The 20599-nt window shown below is 37.6% G+C and overlaps 1 protein-coding gene across 1 annotated transcript in view; it reads left to right on the top strand.

The window, feature by feature from the left end:
* The window catches only part of LOC104271100 (receptor-type tyrosine-protein phosphatase mu-like), a gene marked incomplete at both ends in the record, with an annotated part of 126851 nt that extends 109015 nt beyond the window's left edge, over positions 1–17836 (top strand). The window contains 6 exons of the mRNA XM_009865679.1: positions 8868–9019; positions 11507–11581; positions 11808–11834; positions 15831–15842; positions 16602–16789; positions 17725–17836. Of these exons, the coding sequence (XP_009863981.1) occupies positions 8868–9019; positions 11507–11581; positions 11808–11834; positions 15831–15842; positions 16602–16789; positions 17725–17836 (566 nt within the window). The remainder of the gene's footprint in view (positions 1–8867; positions 9020–11506; positions 11582–11807; positions 11835–15830; positions 15843–16601; positions 16790–17724) is intronic.
* Between the last annotated feature and the right edge of the window lie 2763 nt (positions 17837–20599).

The following is a 20599-nucleotide window of genomic DNA, read 5'->3' as shown; positions in this document are numbered from 1 at the left end:
GGCCATTTCAAATAAATGTCGTACTGTTGACCTGATGCACACCACAGGGTTCCATTTTTTTGCACTGTCGGTGCCATGGCACCGGCAAAGAAAATCTGTCAGTGCGATGCCTCCTTTGACCTGAGGTGTTTTGGGCTTTGATGCTGTAACTTCAGTTGCAGAAACTCAGATAACACAGTGCAGGAGTTCATTCAAAGCAGAAGTTAAGAAACAAATAAGCAGAGTTTTTCATGATGTTGGTATAAGCAAATCTCAAAGTATGTGCTGAATACCTAAATTCAAGAAAGAATACTTTAGCAGTAAAAGTCGGTGAGCTGAGTGTCTGTGACTGCAGCTGTACCTTACTTTTCTATTATCTTTTCCTTCTAATTTTACATTCCCCTCTGTATTTTTCCTCTCTTTTCTGATCCACTGTTTGTTAAGTCATGCCATATTTTACCTGTGAGCTACTGCTGATATTTTGAAAATGAGATGCAGCCAAGTAGCTGTTCTTTTTGTTTTGATCTTGTGTGATGCTAGTGAACCAATCTACTAGTAACAACAAAGTGCAGAAAAAGACTGTTAAAAGTTCTAATATGCAATGACTAAAAAGGCAAGTAAAAAACAGAGAAAGACAAATCTAGGGGGGTTTATGCTGTTATAAATCAAAACTGTTTTTGTTAACCTCCACCTTTATTTAAAAAGTTTGTACTCATTTTGCACTCAGTTCTTGTAACCCTATAAGTTAAACGGATTCTCCCCTCCATCCTTTTACTCCTATTGCCTTCTCTTTTTCCCTTTCTAGCCAGTTGCGATGCCTTCCTGGTCTCACAGTACTCATTTTGGTGTTACTGAAAGTGCTGCTAAAGTTTCTGTGGCAAAAATGAAAGCCACAGTGAATAAAGGGGGAAAAGTGAAGTCTTACAGTATCAGTAACAATGTTTTCAAAATCTGAGCAGCATCACATCATTTTTTTAAAGTTCATTCTTTTGTCTTTATCAGAAAATGCAAGAGCACAGTAAAAATGAAATTAATAATGTTAGCACTTGCACTGAAGCAGAAAGTTGGTAATTAAAACAAAGAGAAGGCACTTAAAAGAAAGCATAATTAAGCACTCCTTTTGTAAATTCAGGTAAAAGGACTTATGCACCCTTGTCTATAATCAAATATTCATAATGTCTCAGTTAGTCTTCCACACTGTTGTAGCTTTACTTTGTTGTGATGTCAATATATGTTGGACTTCTTAGGACAAAAATATTTTTATAATCTAATAGAGATTTGCATATTAAGAGATCCTAAGCAAGAAGCGACACAACTCAGTGGGATCCTGCCTACCTTTTCTTCTTCTTTAGTTCTCTTGACAGTTACTTTCCCTGTGCTTGTTCTCTAGAAATGCCAGTTCCTGAAGTGAGGAAAACTTTTAAAGCATTTTATTAACTGTTCCTTAGTTCTTGCTCCAAAACATAGCGCCTTCTCCCAACTTTATTTCCTGTCTGATGGAGTGTTGACAGTACACAGCTTAATGTCACTGTAAAATTGCATTCTTGAGTATATTACATTTCAGTCTAAAGCATGTAAATGTGAAATTGAATGACAGAAGTTTACAATGAGCAGAACTTCACTATCACTAATGCAATGCCATTTCTGTTTTGCTTCCTCACTTGGTTTCACGTACTTCATATCTGTGTCTCTGTCCAGTCAGGGGAGATGAAAGGGGTTCCATACAGAGTATTACTGTTTTGATAAGAATATAAAGCAGAATAAAAGCATTAATTACTTAATGACAGTTATTTAGTAACACCTGAGGAAAATTACAATTTTGGTTGAATTGGGCTAAATATTCAGATTCCTAAAACTTGTTTTCCACAAGGACATTTTAACAAAGTAACATAAAGGATACGGATGGGGCACTGGAGATGCAAGGTATGCCCTTTAAAATCTATCCTAAGAAAAAAATAAATAGTATTTGGAATTTTCTAAATGCAGATTAGAGTAATACTCAGTGTTACCAAATGTGTACTATCACAAACCAGAGGTAGTAGGCGAAATGTGAACTCCGATGTACACGTGTAATTCTCACAGTGATGTGTGGTGTGTGGTTTTGTATCTGCCCTAGAAGACCCATTGCTGAAGACAAGAAAACAGTCAGTTATTAACAGGGACTGTTTTCTTATTAAAGAAAAATAAATTTCAACCTAAGCATGAAAAATGTATAAAAATATAATTTACAGGGATTAAGTCAGTTACATTAGCAGACTTTCTTATATGCAACTTGTGGAGAGCTTTTATTAAATTACATCTTGAGACGGAGCGTCGCTGGATCAGTGATACTCATCAGATGATTTCGGATTAAAGCATTTTCTTCAGAATAGTTATGAGTCTTCTTCTGGCATATTATAGCCAAAATAGATGAGCCAAGTAATTAATTTCTGAGTTAATTAACTGGTATATCATAAGTAGCCTGAACAATGCAAAAAGGTGAGTGATTCCAAGTGTTAGAAAAGCAAATCACAGAATCACAGAGTGTCAGGGGCTGGAAGGGACCTCAAAAGATCATCTAGTCCAGCCCCCCTGCCAGAGCAGGATCACCTACAGTAGGTGACACAAGAACACGTCCAGGCAGGTTTCGAATGTCTCCAGACTCCACAACCCCCCTGGGCAGCCTGTGCCAGTGCTCTGTCACCCTTGCATAGTCTGTGCAGGCATTTTTAATATAACAAAAAATCATACCAACTTTTGGATTAAAAGTCCACTAGACTTACATCATGTCTGTGCCAGTGGCCAGTGACAAGCCTTTAGATGAATACACAAACAGAGCAAAGATAAGGTAATGCATTTGCTGTCCTCTGCTCAATCCTTAATCAATTTTTCTTTTACTGGTGTTTACTTTTGAATCTCTACTGATCTATAGAGTCCTGTGGTGATGCGTTCTGTAATTGTCTGGTTCATGTGAAAGTATTTGCTTCTATATTTTAAAAAAATTCTATATAATCTCTGGTTCTGGTTCTTATATTTCTGAGAACTACTTTTCTCCATGCTTTTCTCTTTTATATACTTTTACTGTATATACTCCTCATCTATATAAGGACTACCAATTTTCTGGGAGGATCTGTTCTTTTAATCTTCCCATCACTTCTTTGTATAAATTCCCCAGTTTGAGAAAATCTTTTTTGGATAGGCACGTGGCAGAACTGCATGCAGTGTTCAAAATGTGGGAGCTGCATAGATTTGTACATGTACGTAGTGACATTTTCCATTTTGTTCGCTCTTCTTACCTTATCATTTCTGACTTCTCTTTGCCTTCTTGACTATAGATAGCACTGTACTTCTGTCTTCAGAGAACCAATGACTAACAAGTTTCTTTCTTCTGTTGTTTATGAGGTCATATATATATATATGTGTGTGTGTGTGTGTGTGTCGTGTATATATGTGTAGATATAGTTAGGATTATTTTTTCCGTGTGCATGACTTCATATCTGGCAACACTGAGATTTATTTTTAGTGCATATCCAGTCACTGTACCTGGCGAGATGAATTTGCAGCTTCTTAACTTTATTTCTAATTTTTACTGCCAATTAAAAATTCTGTGTTGTCCAGAAACATTGTTCACCCATTTTCTAGGTCAGTGTGTATGTGGTGAATAGTACAAATCCCAGCAAGCACTTTTATGAGATACCTACTAATAATGTATCTCTGCTGGGAAAAATACCATTTAGTCCTAACCTTTCTATTGTGTCTTTTTAACCAGCTATTATTTTACTAAAGGATCTTTCTGATGACAGTTTGTATTCTACCAGGGATTTGGTGAACAAACTGTTAAAAGATTTTGTAACTACAAGTGCACCACACCAGTGAATTGCACTGAAGTCCCCAATCCTGTCTTTATCAGAGCTGTTTATGTGTCCTCAAATAGAGAAGTAAAATTTCAAACGATATGTATGTATGAAGCTATTTTATCTTGTTGCTGAAAGTGCAAGTAGTTCATTGAATTAATTAAAGGAAAAATAAATCAGCCCAATTCCTTTAGTAACATTGTTACAATTTTCATCTCACTGTATTTATTAATATCTTGGTGATGGTAGTGTGCTGCTGGAGCTGTGGAAAGTAGCAGCCTCTTGTTTCTCCTTTCTTTGCTTGGAAGAAAGGAGGCAAAACTGATACAAAAAAGAGAGTACCACTGGGTTTGGAGCTGGGAAGAAGGAAGTGAGTGGTTTTGTTTGATTCAAATAAATATACTATTTTCAGTGTTCCTAAATAAAAATTGAAGGCTTCTTTCAGAGCCTGAGTTGATTCTGGTTATCAGCCTTAGGCACCTTTTTTTTTTTTTAATTTTGACTGTTACTTTCCTCTAACTATGGTAGTGTCCCTTTGTGCCTAGTGCTTTATAAGCACAAAGGGAAAAGGCAGGCTAGGTCCCAAAGAGATTGTTATTTAAGTCAAGACAGGACACAGAAAATGGATACATATAAGTGGATTGAAAATTAACCAAATAGAGGCATATAATGTAGCAGAACTTAAGAGTTATTGGTGTTAGCTTGTTGGAGATTTTGAAGGAGGAATCATAAAGAAGGAGGATTTTGAGAATGATACTGAGTCAGGCTTGCAGAGATTTTGCAAGGTGATCCTTTCAGCTAGAAGGAACTGCTCAGGAGAAGACACAGCATTTAAGAGTTTCATGGTGACAGATAAAATGGGGACAGACTGTGATGAAGGCTTTAGCTTATTTTTTTGCTAGGCTGATTTTATGAATATTTGCAACAGAATAGAGTAGATGATACCCAAAATACAACACAATTTTGAGGGGGGGCGGGGGGAGGGTCTGTATGTTTGTATGCTCTGCATTTTACTGTATTTTTACCATTGCACCAGCTCACTTCTTGCAGTTTCTTTTGCCTTAAAATACCAACAGTTCCTAGCTAATCTTGAGATTGGTCTGAATATTAGGCTCCTCTTTTCTGAGACTGGTATACTATATTCTTTTTCCTCAGATAGTGATAGTAACACTGTTTGTGTGATAAGCTGATCATTTTTGCTTTCCTTGTATAGGAGATTTCATCCTAGGTAATGATTATGAGAGCTTCCATCTGTTTTATGTTTTTACCTTTGATTGTAAATCTCTTTTCCTTTAAGAAGGTGGAAACATCAGAGGGTAGCTGTGAAGTGTCTTCCATGAGTGAGGATGATCAAATATTTAAGTCTTCTTTTCCTCCAAAATTTACTCCAAATCTAAGAGCATAAATGGTGATGGTGATGTGAAGTACTAGGATTTTACAAGTTTCTTAAATCTTGTGTAGCTAGAGCCTCCCAGGGGTTGAGAGATCAGAAGAATGGATGAGTTGCAGAGACTGCAGCACTGCAACACTTTTAGCAATTTCTGAAAACTGCAGATGAAAAAATGTTATATTCATCTCAAGTTTACTTGGCTAAGTCCATTGGGTGTTTTTGTTTGCAGTACAAAAGTCTGGCTGGTATCACTCTCTTCCAGTAACAGTTGTTACAGATTTGAACTTTTCCCACAAGACCCATTTCCAGAATTAGATTCGGATTGAGAAGTGCTGTACAGTTGTTACTGTCATAAAAACAATCTGCTATAGCTTGACTGTGGCACCAAAACCAAAAATTAAGGAAATAAGAAAATGTTGTTGTAATTTCTTTAAGAAAATTAGCTGACTTTTTATAGAGTTTGAGCTTCTTGTTACTGGTGTAATAAGCAAGAACTCTGGCTTTCCTTGGGAAGGATACAATTTTTACTGTAAAATAGCTGACATTCCCTGTAACAGCAGATGCTTGGGATGTACATCCTACAGAGCATGTGTTTCTTTGTAATCCCACGAGGTGGCTGCTATCATCATTTATTTTACCACATGGCAGATTTTCAGATTTGGATCAATATCACTATCATGTTCCCCAGGGCAGTTCTCTTAGTAACTCTTCTTTAAAAAGCTGTTAAAGAAGAGTTGTTTCCCATTCACCAGTGCATCGTTCATGTGCAAGAGTTCTTGGAGAAAGTGCTGAGCTTGTGAGATTGGCAGCAGTAAAAGGTTTTGTAAATAGAGACAGTACTCACAGGTCCACTGATGAGCAATGGAAGGCCACTATACACCATGGTTCCCAGCTTTAGTGAGTAGGCAGTATATCCAATTCATTTTACCACTTTGATAACACTGTTCTAATAAAGAACTTCCACTAAGTTGTTCATGCATTTCGAGATAAAACTCAGTTTCTGCTTTAAATAATGTATTACTCATTCATTACAATTGTATTCAAAGGAAGGGGGAGATTAAAGAGTGCAAAGGTATGAGTTTTACTTTACTTATGGTACTTGAGTGAAATTTTACTATCTCTGATAGTTCAGGCTAGATTTTCTAATCTAGCATTTATACACTGTGAAGTGACAAGACTTGTTACTCTGAAGTATAAAGTCTACAAAGTAAATAAGTGTTGATCAGAAAGGGACTTGTAAAGTTCCTCCATTTAATCTCCTTAAATAAAAATCTAGAAACAAAACCTTTGTTTATGAGTTATTTTTACTGTCCATCAATGATATTCCAAATTACAAATTCAGGAGTTAAACTTCATCTGCAGGAAGGATGTGACTTGTTACTGTTTATCTTACATTCTTTCCTAGCTGGACTGTAATATTATGATTAGTGAATTTTGAAATCCATAATAATGAGCATTTGTGGATGAGGTTTTGTGGTGTGTCTGAATGCCTAGTGGAGTCCCACAAGTGGCTGCCGTCCAGCTGACCGTACACACTCTGCTTCTCAGCATCGGTCTCAATGTAGAGTGTGTTCCTGGTGGCTCAGGATAATGCTGATGACTTCTGAGCTGGGATAAGCAAAGAGGTACTCACTACTGCAGGTACTGGAGCAGGTTTTTAAAGCAGAGTATATCAGTCATGGGGACATGCCCTCATGAGCAGAGCGGCAATCCAGCAGCTTATTGAAGGCCAAATGCAACTCTTAATAGTTTTGTGCGCCATGACCCAGTACCATGCCTACACTTGCTATTACTGCTTCAGTTAAGAGCAAGACTTCCATTTCAGAATCCTTTCCAACTTTAGTCATGGACTAAGATGCCACTGAGCTTGACACTGTATCAATACAGAACGTAAGCATCACTCCTGCCCAAGTAGTTTGCCATCTAGGTGTAAGATAAGAGATAACAAGTAGATAGATGGGAATCATGGGGAAACTCCGAGGCAGTGATTGGCTACCGAAAAGATGGAGACTCCCTTTTTACAAGGAGTCACATGGGAAAGACAAGGGGTAATGGGGACAAATTGCTCCTGGGGAAATTCTAGTTGGACTCCAAAGGAAAATTTTTTTACGATGAGAACAATCAGACATTGGAATAGTCTTTCAAGAGAAGTGGTGGATTCCACAACCTTAGATGGTTTTAAGGCTCGACTTGAGAGGGTGCTGGGCCATCTCATTTAAACTGTATTTCTTCACTTTCAAGGATTGGGCTAGATGAGCCTTGAGGTCCCTTCCAACCCAGTAATCTATGATTCTATGAGTCTGTGATCTGATTTGAAGCTCAATAGTGAGCTATTTGTAGGGAGGTTTACAGAAAGCTCCTCCCACACAACATGAGGGGAGACAGACATGTGTCTTTGGCAATCTGGTGGAGGCTGTTAGAGAATTTTTTTCTGGTAAGAATCATTTTTTCATGCTGAATGAGAGTTAGCAAAGAGTTAATCTTTGAGAATTAGCACAAGTTGGTTACACTTGATGCAGTAGGCCTTTAGAAGTGAAAGGAAACATAGAAAAGATAATAACCTCCTGTAAATTCCAGTTGAAGGTACCTAAAGGATCTTTGTGGTAAATGGATATGAGCTCAACCATTATGTTTTCCATAGAGGAGAAGTCATTGAAGGAACAGATATGAGAAGATCAAAGTCTGTGGAGTAGTTATTTCTGTGTAAAACCCATACATTGAAGATACTGTACAGAAGGAAACTAGAAAATTTAAAGTAAATCTGTAGGCAGGAACTTGAAGAAAGGCTTGGTCTAAGACAGTCACAGGCCAGGGAAACAAGCCAAATGGACATGGCGTCCACTATCATCACAGATGTCTCACAGAGTTCGAAGTAAAAATCAAGAGTTGTGAACACATTATTTTGTGATAGTAGCTAAGCATAACTCTAGGAGAGACAGAGTGAGATTTTAGCTTAGACAGACAGATCTGGGGAAAAAGTTACATGCACCCAAAGCAGTTCTACAGCTTAATGAATTACTATTACTGTGTCAAAATCAAGATCTTGTCCCTGACAGACCACTCCTGCTGAGAAGCAACTAACTCTTGTGACTAATTCTCCCGAAATCAAGAGTGACAGAAAATAGTCTTTAAAAATGCCATAAATTTAAAATGTCACTTGCTTGTGCAAAGTGTATTGAGAGATCAAGCACATGCTATACAGTATGATGTAAACAAGTTAGCTGTGTTCTACAATTTCTCAATGAAACAGCTCCAGATAGTTCTTCCACACATGAAGTGAAAATTGTTACTGATTTGTCAGTTGTGGTGAAATCTTCTATCATTTTTATTTATGTATTTAAACAGATGTAGCCTCTGATACAGTAGCTCACATCAAGTATCACTTGGATAATGTAGTCCTCTTAAATTTAGTGGTGGTTCCCAAGGGTTAAGGTACTATGTTCACCTTAAATCAGGGCAGTGGCAACTCTCTGTTGATTATTAGATGTTGTTGAGAGACATGAGTGTGAAATCAGTTTAAGTTTCCAGAAATGTAGGAATAATTGTAAGTATTTTACTTAATAATGTGGTTACAAACTGCAATACTGATCTAAACAGCATGAAGACTATGTCTGCTCACTGAAATTTTTTTTGTTGTTTTTTTTCCTTAACATTAATTTCTTAAGAAAATTGGCTAAAAAGCGGAAAGAGACATTGAGTAGTACGCGGCAGGAAATGACAGTGATGGTGAATTCAATGGATAAAAGCTACACTGAGCAAGGCACCAACTGTGATGAAGCTTTCTCTTTCATGGACACGCACAATCTAAACGGGAGATGTAAGTTTTTGCTTTTCATTTCTTTTTTACTTTTTGGAAGGTGGAAGAAAGGTGCAAATGGTTTTTAAAATATTCCTCATTACTCAGTCATGGAAAATCCATGGGACCCAGAGTTTCCCACTGTGTAGCACATTACCGTGTGGATTCGAATGAGCAAGACAGTCAGACATCAAGAATAGACTTCTTTAAAAATAATAAGTATAATTGAGCTTTTTTCTGCCCATCCTTTTCTTCTGCAGGAGAGCAAAGACATTACTGAAACAGCTGTAGTTTTTCTCCAATCTCTATTATGTTAAAAATTTTATATCCCTCATGCTGTCCTGAGTCCTTCAAATGCTTCTTCTGCTCACTTCTTTTTTTGTAGGTTAAATTTATTTCTGAATGACCTAACTTAATAATGGTGATCTAATTGTCTTATTATTTCCAATTTGAGATGATGCTCTTTCTGTTGCTTATGCAAAGGAAGAACTCAGTGGAATTATCTGTTCTGCAATTTCATAAGCGATTCTCTAGTATTCTTGGTCTTCTTGCATTTACCCTGAAAATGAATAAAATTTATGATATAAAATTTCCTGTATTATAGTCAAGGATTCACTCTTGTCTGGGGGTTAGCACTAAAGCAAAGAAACAGGGAATACAGTAGGTTTTTATAATTGTTAAAATGAATGGAAGAAGAATGACTGTGTTCAAAATACTTTCTTGGTTTTTGTAGTTCTTAAGGAACCTCAGTTTTTCTGGTACACCATCATTTTTTAACATCTTCAAAATTTGTCAAAGACTGAATTTTGTTTCAAGTACTAACAGTATGCAAGGCCGAACTCCTACTCTTTATTAAAGAGCTTAAGAACTTATCTTTGATGAGCTCAGTTGTACAAACACTCTGTGAGGTTTATACAGTGAGACTTCTCTCAGCAGCATTAGGCTCGGAATTTGTAGCGTTAATTTGCATTTGAGTTACTTTTGAAATTGCTTTGAAATAGATCTTTCAAAATCTGATTTGCCTTTCTGGTGAGAACATAGCATCGCATTTAATGAGATCCTTCCATCATCATGATGATGTGGTGTTACTGAATGGTCACAACAACCAAAGAAGCTGCAATGAGTTCCTGGGACTGTCCTCTTTATGTAAACCACCTTAAATCAATTTGAAATTATTGACATAGCAAGTATTTTATACAAGTGGAGGGCTAGAACCTCTAATAGCCTTTCCATAAGAAATGTGGTCACCAGAAACAGCATCCTGACAGTCTTTAGGAATAATCTTTGTGTGAGGCCTTGTACTCAAGAGATTTTGAACATTCCTACATCTTGTGAAAGGTTATTACCCTGGCTGCATTCTCTGTCTAGCCAGTTCTATTAGCTGCAGCAGCCCTGGCCTCAGCTAATCTCTGTATCTATACCCAAAAGGAATGCTGCTCCATTCTTTCCATCTAGTGATTGAGGAGACATAATCAAATGAAAGTAGTTTTAGATATATTCATTTATAGAATAAGTGATAACTGCCAGCTTTACTTAAGCCAGCTTTCAGGTAGCTCTCTCTTAACAAGAGCTGGCAACTGTATGCCCTAGAAGATCAATCAAAAGAAGGATGGGTAAAAGCCAGCGGGAGTAACCTCACTCCTCCTCCAGTAGATCCTGTCTTCCTCGATTTTACTTTTGTTTCACAAGCTCCTGTTAGTGTGTTTATAGGTATCCAGAATGTGCTTACATTCACTGATCCAACTGGATTTGAGCTGTGTAGACAAGCTACTAAGGCTGCATTTGCAATGAGCTTTGCTTAAAAGCCTTTAATGACTCCTTGGCTGAACATCCTGCAAAATGTCATGATTAACTCTCGCCTGTTGAATCTATCTATGCTTATAATTGTAATTCACGTGATTTTTGTGTTCCAGGGAACTAAATGAACTTAATTTGTTGCATTGGGCTATCCCATAGGTTTTTAAAATGGTTAAATGATTAAATACCAATGCGAGCATTGGTCTGTGTGTCACTCCCTGAAAACTGTTGTTGAACAAAGAGTAATACTCAGGGCATAGTAGTATCTGTGTATGAATCATTGACTTGTCTGAGCACATCAAAAAAAAGCAAGAGGAAAAAATGAACTGCAGCGGAATATTTGCATACAGTATTTAGAGTATTATTAAGTAAATTCAATAATGATCAAAGCTTCTGTCAAAAACACCTGTTGTTATTATGGTGTCTTTATTCAAGCATCAGTATTCAGTATGATCTTGTGATTTAAGAAGTATATTTGTCATCACCAATCAAAATGCTTTCTCTGATGGCATTGCTTTTTTAGAGAATGTATCAAATTCAATGGACTATTTTAGTTAGTAGACACGCCTGGTTTTCCCTAGGTCCCGATTCCAGTGCAACAAACACAACAGGACAGACTCTAAACCAAGTCAGTCACACACGCTGTACCCCTCAGCTTAAACAGCTGTGTATCACTTCGCTGTCTCTAACCAGCATTATTTCTCTTTGCAGCTGTATCTTCACCATCTTCCTTTACAATGAAAACTAACACATTGAGCACAACAGTGCCTAATTCTTATTACCCAGGTAACTGGTTTTTTTCTTGGTTTCCACCCTACATAGACCTTTTCATAACAAAAGCTTATATAATTATGTTATTATACTTCTTACCATAGAAATTTAATATATATATAAGCAACATACTGGTTGTGCACAGTAGCATTCTGAAAGAAAACTCAGAACATTTATCAATCATTTACTGTTCTCTCTCTTTTTACCTTTTCTGCATTGACCTGCTTATGATGTATGACAGATCCATTTGTGCCAACTGCAATTTTAGGTGAGAACATTTCCCTTTATCAAAGTTCATTGCTGAAGTAATTTAGAAAGTCACAGTTCTCCGGGAACAGACAATAGTATCAAAAAGTGGGACTTTTATGCTGAAGGGAGGGGTGGTAGGGTTGGCTACACTGAGAATGCTAAGGACAGTTATGAGGCTTGATTACTACTGTCACCGTGAAAGTCAGGGGAGAAAAGAGAGAAATAATTTTAACAAGTGGATTTGTGAGATGTTTATGCATGTATTTGGAGTGACACAAAAGAATTTGATTATTGCAGCAATTGAAATAGTTTCCTTCATTTTTTTCCGTTTTATCTCAGAACTCAAGGTGTCACTTCTTAAAAATAGCATTTTTTCCTAATTAGACTATTCATGGTACAGAAAATCAGACAAAATACAATTTTGGCCATCCACCAGCTGTCATTTCTTCTCACAATACTGCACTGTTTCTGACATGCTTGTCAAAGTGAAGTTTCAGAGGAGAGTTGGTACTTTGAGCAGCAAAATGATAACATGACACTTAGCATATATAGTTTTTTATGCATCAGGTGTCACAAGAACAAAACAAACCAGTAGAACTGTAGGTTAAAACCATACAGTTAAAGTGTAAAACATTCCCACTGGGAACTTAGGAAAACTCACTATTGTCCAATGTCATGAAGAGTGGTTTCTGCACAGTGATAAAACAAGCATGAGGCACTATTGCATTTTCAGTGCTTATGTAGATCTAACTGCTTTGTGGCTTGTATTCATTTACACCCCCTTCCTATACTAACTTTAAACTAAACAGGGAGATTTTAAAAAAAAATTAATCAAAACATAACAGTGCACTGTAACAAAAATTCAAACTCCAGTTTTAAGCCTATCTATTTGCTCTTTTTACAGTGCTTGGTATTTTTACAAGTATTTTCCGCTCTCTTCTTTTTTTTCTTCAAATCACTGTAAAGGATATAACACCCCTTAAGGATTCCTGCCCTTAAATTTTAAATTAAACAGGCTTAAGTAAAAGTAGAGTAAAGCATATAAGAAGTATAAGTTCAGAAAGGTGATCTTGAAGACTGGTTGTTGTGAAAGAATATTTAGCGCGGTGCCTTTCAGTGTGATAACTTGAGAACGACTTGTGTGGTTTTTATACATTATGTAAATCTGGAAGAAGGTAATGGTAGTGACTGTAACAATGTAATAATCTGCATGCAAATGAAATTTGCAGTGCCTTTTAACTGCCTGAGATGTTAGATTTTTTTGTGTGCTTTAGCATTCATTCAGTGCTTCATCCAGTAGATGTTCTTTCTGACCTTGTGGGTGGGCAAGGAGAAAAGTACTATTATCAGGAGAAAAATTTTGAGATTTCTTATCTGGATTAGTAAGTTTTAGTTAGTGGTTTCTCTGAATTTTTTTTCTGATCCTTTGCTATACAGTAATGATGGCAAAATTGTTAGCTTTTTTTCCCCCAAGAAATAATCTCTAAGCAAGTAATTCAGATATCACACAAACACACACTGGGAAAAAAAAATAATTTTTTGCTTTTACTAGATCTGTAAAATTTTGAATTAGTTAGGTATGTATTTTATGGTCTATTACAGCAACCTCATCCAGTTGTTTCACTGTGGAAAATAAGTGTTTTTGTGACCTTACATGTTAAAAATGCAGTACCCTTTTTGTAACCTTACATGTTAAAAATGCAGTACCCTTTTATGGGTGGTGTTCCATTCAGACTAGGCGTCGCTCTCACAGAAAGTGTTTTTGACTGTCTCTATAGATATAGTATTTTATCTGAGGTAGATCCAATTAGCTATGTTTGCATCGGTAGAGGAATATAGCTATTAACAAAATATGCTGGGTTTTAATTGCAACTCATACGTGCACTTCCTGGCTTCCAGTGTCCAAAGAAGTTGTGTTAGACTGCAGGGTCAAACCTGTAGTTAGAACTAAATGAACTTTTCAGTGCAACCTCCTGGGAAGGGTACACGTCTGGTGAATGATTTAGTTTTCAAAATCTGCTAGAATGGCCGCAACACACCGTTTCCAAATTCATGTATAGCAAGATCTTTGTACTATTCATGCAAATAAGGAACTTCTTATCCAATTGAGAAAAGAAAAAGAAAAAAAAAGACTGATAATTAGTAGAGAACTCTTTAAATGGCATAAAAGGCAACAGTCTGACTTCTCAGTTTCAGATACGATGAAATTTTCTTACGTTTGAGGGGAAACCTTCGTGCTTAGCCTTATAACCCAAGTGAAAGCTTGAGATTTAAAAAAACACTTTACATAACAGTAACTAAATTTATAGTTCCTGAGAATGAGTACAGGTCATGTTTCTCTAGTATCATCAATGTGCATATTTCTGAAATTGGAGAAAGAAAAAGAGCCTCAGCCCAGAAAAGATACTGGACTCGATTTCCAGATACCATCAATGCCATGAGTTCATATAATTTGTAAATAATAATAAGTGTTGTACAGCTCTATGGGAATAAGTGGAGAGTAGAGCAACGGCAGCTGTAGGAGTGTTTAAGCTGGAGAGACTTCCCGTTGCATATGAACACTGCGTCTGGAGGAGTTCACGCTTTGGACAGCAGTGGACTGTTATGCCTGAAAAGCTCACGCTATAGCACTCAAAGGCAAAGCAAAAAACCTCTAGTATATGTGGCTCCTAATGTAATATGTAAACCAAGCACTTTATTTAAAATGACTTAAAATATGACTTCCAAAGAGAGAAAAATAACGTTAATGCAGCTATAATAAATAAGGAAATGGAGAGAGAAAAATTAGTGTAAAACAAAGGAGGTCACGGGAAAGAGATTCATAAGGATGAAAGTGCTGCTTTCGTAGCACAAGACCCTGCTAACAGTCTGAATTACAAGGAATTCTGTAGTTTGCAAAAAAATCCCAAGTTTTCTAACCTGATTCTAAACTTGAAATAAACCACCCAAGAAATCATGATCAACTTCCTACAGTTTTTTTGTCTTTTGTCTCAGCCACCTTGTAGTTTTCAGGTGCCATTTCAACAGCAACAGACCGTACCTACAGTTGTATACCATACTTCATGCCATGCATCCCAAGGTGCTTTGCAGTACAGTTTTATCACATTAGACAAAAGCTGGCAAATTCTATGAATAAAAAATTAGTCCCTTTTCTCTGCATTAAATCAAATTCTCAAACTGACAGGAAAAGTCATTAAATGCCCATACTCATACCCATAAACTTTTCTGTTTTTTTTGGTCCAGGTTTAAATCCACAGTTCTTATTGGCTCTGTGTTTAGTGGGGACCAGTTTCATGTGTCTTAGTATCAGCATGAATTGAAGGAACCTAAAATCATCCTTGAAATATGATTTTTTGAGCTTTGTGGCTTTAACCTAAATTTTCAGTGGTAAAATAAGACCAGAATCTCACCTTTAATGACTTGTGGTAGCGTTTTTGGTGTGTATGTGAGGATCAGGGACCTTTTAATGCAGAATATTTGTGGAACTTTCTACTATAATATATCTAACTTACAAATGGGGAAATATTATTATAAAGCTTCCCTTTTGTACATGTTTTACAAAGTAATTTTTTTTAAATAAGTGTAGTATTTTTTATAAACCTCTTGCTACATTTACTGTGCAGCCAGTGAGCAATAGTTTGAATAGTCAAAGCACCACATCTTAGGGTTTGGGTTAGGTGTTTTCTCATGTCAGTCTGAACAATTTTTAAAAATTCTTTCTAAATAGGAAGAAAGTCAAATTAATTCCTTAGGTAGAGTGCTCTTTCACATTTGTCTATGTACTGCTAAATGTTTTTATCTCAGTTGCATCTGGGTGAATTGACTCACAGTAAGACACCTTGGTTTCAGTACATTTAATTTATATGGTGAAACTGAGATCATTTAAGAAATCACTCTGTAAATACTAAATTACAAACATAAAACTACCTGTAATTATTAATGTAGTACTGTTGCTTATGCCCTGTTTCCTTTTTCTCCTCCTCTTTTTTTCTCCTGATATGTATCTTCTTAAAAGTGCCAATCAATGGTAAGTTGCCCATTTGCCCCATGGAAGAGATGTGGAGGGTTGGGAGAGTGTGTATCTCGTAAAAATTTTAACCAGCCCACTGGGTTCTCTTGTTTGTTGGCTTGCATGTCAGTTGACATATTACATTCCATGCCTAATGTGATGGCTCACGATATACTGTGATCCTAAAGCATGTTCAGCAGCCAGTCAAGGCATTTTTCCTGATCAGATGATCCTTTGCATTTGTCTTGTTGTAGTTTGTCTCCAAATGTTGTATCAGATCTACATTTTCATTGCAGTCCTAGCTTGATGAAACCATAAGCCATTTTATGCATCTTTTTATTTTGCTCACTCCAAACATTTGCTCTAAATTTGCAGTGTAAAATATAGCACTTCAATAAGCTAAGACGAATACAAGTCCAATTTCATTCCGTGGGACTTGTTGAAGTTTCAGAATGAAACTTCTGTGCAGTTCAGAACCAAATGCCTAATTAAAAACCTGTTTGAAATCAGCTAGTGATATTTAAAACCATATTAGAGTTCGGACTGCTCTGCAATGCTTCCATTGTAGAACCATGGACTTTGCGTCATTCCAGTCAGTCTTGTGATTTCCTTGTGTAAAGTGCTCCATGGATTTGCTGTTCTTCTGGTGTAGCCTTCACAGACAGAAGCACTGCTGATGGTGTCAGATTTTCGCCATTCCTCTAGAAATCTGTGTAACTTATATTTCTATTAATAAGTCAAAATGAGCCAGTACATTATGAGATACTCTTTTTCTAGATGAAACCCACACGATGGTCAGTGACACAAGCAGCCTGGTCCAATCCCATACCTACAAGAAGCGAGATCCAGTGGATGTGCCCTACCAGACCGGACAGCTTCATCCAGCCATTCGCGTAGCTGACTTGCTGCAGCACATCACCCAAATGAAGTGTGCAGAAGGCTATGGATTCAAAGAGGAGTATGAAGTAAGTGTCAGGTCTAATGATCTGATTATTATGTCTTCTGCACTGTTGGCTTTATCTATCTGCTACCTGTATGACAGAACAGGAAAAATAATTACTCAACCAAGTCAGCCAGCTGCTGTGTGAGGGAAGATACTGAATGCAAAGGATCATCTCTACACTGAGCAAATTTTCTGACTGTAACCAGCCAGGATGACAAGTGAGACATAAAAACCTTTCTTGGAGATCTGTCTAATTCTCATTGCATAAAGTTCAAAAAAAAAAAACAACACAAAAGAGGTCCACTAGTGTTCTCCCAGAACTTCCCTTGTTTTTCTTTTACTGTTGAAGAATATTGCTTTTTTCCGAAGTTCTGCATCACAGATTGTCTAATCGCAGTTATCCCTTGCTGTATCACTACACACCCTTTTAAAAAGTTCCTCCCCAGCTTTCCTGTAGGCCCCCTTCAGATACCAAAAGGCTGCTCTAAGGTCTCCTTGGAGCCTTCTCTTCTCCAAACTGAACAGCCCCACTCTCCCAGCCTGTCCTTGTAGGGGAGATGCTCCACCCTCCTGATCATCTTCGTGGCCCTCCTCTGGACTCTCTTCAACAGGTCTGTGTCCTTAAACTGAGGGCCCCAGAACTGAACACGGTGCTCCAAGTGGGGTCTCAAGGGAGTGGAGGGAGAGAAACACCTCCCTTGACCTGCTAACCACGCTTCTTTTGATGCAGCCCAGGATACAGTTGGCCTTCTAGGCTGCAAATGTACATTGCCAGCTCATGTTAAGCTTCTTGTCAACCAGCACCCCCAGGTCCTTTTCCACAGGGCTGCTCTCAATCCACTCATCACCGAGCTTTTATTTGTGCTTGGGATTGCCACAGTCCATGTACAGGACCTTGCACTTGGCCTTGTTGAGTTCAGTAAGGTTTGCACAGGCCCACCTCTTAATCCTTTCCAGGTCCCTCTGGATGGCATTCCTTCCCTCCAGCGTGTTGACTGCACCATACAGCTTGGTGTCACCAGGTGTGTGGAGGGTATGCTCAATCCCACTGTCTGTGTCATTGACAAAGGTATTAAATATTCTGGCAAATACTGCAAGAAGGCAGCACATTGCACTGAAGATCCTGTCTTTCTTGTGAAAAGGGTCAGTGAAAAAAGCAAAAAACAAACAGAATTTGTTCTCATGCCCAAAATTAACAGTAGTATTATGCCTGACTTCAGAAGCTTAGTTTTGCTGAAGAGTCTCGGGTATGCACTGATCTTTTTCTATATCTTGTGTTGGAATAACAAAGACTTATCAATATGTCTTGTCTAATGTGAGGGAGGATTTGAAGTCCTTTAAAGTCTGCTTAGGTCCGATGTTTTAATTGTTAAGATTTAAAAATCTATGTCCTTTGTCCGCTTTTAGCTCAGATTTTAAGTTTATTCTTGTGAATGAGTCTCATATACAGAAACACTCTAACAGGGGTTGATAAGACGTCCTCAGTGAATAGAATCATAGAATGTCTTAGGTTGGAAGGGACCTTAGAGATCATCTAATCCAACCTCCCTGCCATAGGCAGGGATGCCCTTAACTAGAACCAGGTGCTCCCTCATCCAACCTGACCTTGAACGTCTCCAGGGAGGGGGCATCCACAACCTCTCTGGGCATTCTATTCTTGCCACCCTCGTACTGAAGAATTTCTTCCTAAGGTCCCATCTAAATCTATTCTCCTTCCATTTAAAGCCATTTCCCCTTGTCCTGTCACTGGACACTCTTGTAAAAAGTCCCTCTCCAGCCTTCCTGTAGGTACCTTTAAGGAACTGGAAGGCAGTTACAAGGTCCCCCCAGAGCCTTCTGCAGCTGGAACATCCCAGCTCCCTCAGCCTGTCCTCGTAGCAGAGGTCCTCTAGCCCCTGGATCATCTTTATGGCCCTCCTCTAAATACTTTCTCACAAGATTATGATTCAGTGGATTTGAACCCAAAAAACAAGTAGCATATTACTTCACGGAGAAATGCATAAGATTGATCCACAGGTTTGGACTGTAAGTTGCCAAAATTGCAATAGGACTGTATGAAAATTTATGAGATAATTTTGATTGATCAGGTAGAAAGATGCACTGCGTATAAACTTGTGGGGTCTGATATGTAGGCAGACTTGAAGCTGTCACCTTTGAAATACTCTATTAACTTTTAATACATTATAGGAACTGTGATCTAAGATGATGTGATTAGATTTTTCTTAAAAAAATATTCCCTGCCACTTGATCTAAGAATCAAATACTGATCACCAGCAGCCCATCCTCCCCATTTCCAGGAGCGGGCTACACCTCACAGAGTTTTTGTCTGCCTCTGTATGTGGTGGTGTCCATTTGTCCAGCTTAGGAACCTGTCCAAATTTCATTGCATCTCCAACCCAATACAAAGGCCTAAATTTCCTTTACTTGGAAACTGAAATGTGAGAAATCAGAGGAACAGTTGTAAATGGGTCTTACTATGATGTAACTCTGACATAGCCAGTGAGAAGCAGAATGATATGTATTCAATTTTAATTCTGTCTTCTCAAATTAGAAGCCAGCAAAAAAGGAATTTCTTCTCATTCATGTGATAAAAAGAGAAGGGAGGAGGACAACCAGCAAAAGTTGTTTAAATTACTTCCACCTTGTAGGACAAGCAACAATTTCTCTTTTGGGCATGCACGAGTGTGCACTGCCCTAGAGGCTCAATATACCAGGCTTAAGTTTGAAGTGTAGGAACTAATGTATTCACTGCTGCAGGTCCTTCAGGATGACTAATACAATTATTAGTACATTACTGAATTTTTACACATGTGCATACCGCTTGCATTTTCCAAGAGAGGATTTTTTTTTTAAATTTGCGCTTTGTCATGCCAACTTCATGTTATAACAGTTGCTTAAATATGTAATTGTTTAAGCTGGTATTTGTAGTATTAGACTTCCAAAGCCCATGCTTCAGGCCACTTCCAAAGTCACTGATGACATTTTTTTCCCCTAAAATGTAGAAAACAATTCGTTCCCAGAAGGAGCTAATCACTTGTCAACTTTCATTTGTGTAGCTGACTTAAACAAGTTTGTTCCTGTGAGGTTTTTATGCCACTGTTATTTAAAAATGATAGAATTGAGAATTCTTGTCTTTGGAAAAGATTTGCTCATCAGCCAAAACCTTTTATACCAGCATTAAGCCTAGAGGAAAGCTACAATTAATTTATAAAAAAAAGCCAACGACTGTAAAATTGAATTTATAATGCAACCAATAACATGGCTTTTTAACTACAGCGGATCAAATGGTGCTGCTGAGAAACAATTTCCAGGAAAATCACTTAATTTTGAGCTTACCAAGCTGGTAAATGGCATCCCATTACAGACAGTAGGTGTAGTCATGACTAATGCCAGTAGATGCAATACATTAAGGTGCAGTTTATTAATAATGGCAGGGAAGGGGGACTGCAGCTGCATTTGAAAAAAAATCCTCTTTATGTATGGAAATCATCTGTAATCAGAATGAACCATAGCTAGCCTTATCTTTGAGGGTTTTTTCCCATTGAACTACTGCAGTATTGCTGTTTTTCCTCTATACATGATGAAAAACTGCCCAATATATTCTAGTACTGCTAAGATTGTGAATCTCTGTGTACGCTGCCGTCAGACTGATGCTGTCCTCTTTACAAGGTTGAACTAGGCAACCAAAGAATTTTTTCCTTATAAATTATCAGAAGGATAACTGTCAAAATGAAAAGGAAGAAATAGTTTGGCAGGGGATTTGTTTTGAATGAAGTCTCATAGATGATTTTTGCTCTAACAAGACAGCAGGATTATACAGTCTCACCAGGGA

The sequence above is a fragment of the Apaloderma vittatum genome, unplaced genomic scaffold, assembly GCF_000703405.1.
Source record: "Apaloderma vittatum isolate BGI_N311 unplaced genomic scaffold, ASM70340v1 scaffold743, whole genome shotgun sequence".
Lineage (NCBI taxonomy): Eukaryota > Metazoa > Chordata > Aves > Trogoniformes > Trogonidae > Apaloderma > Apaloderma vittatum.
The sequence above is the reverse complement of the archived record's forward strand: the minus strand, read 5'-3'. Positions and strand labels throughout refer to the sequence as shown.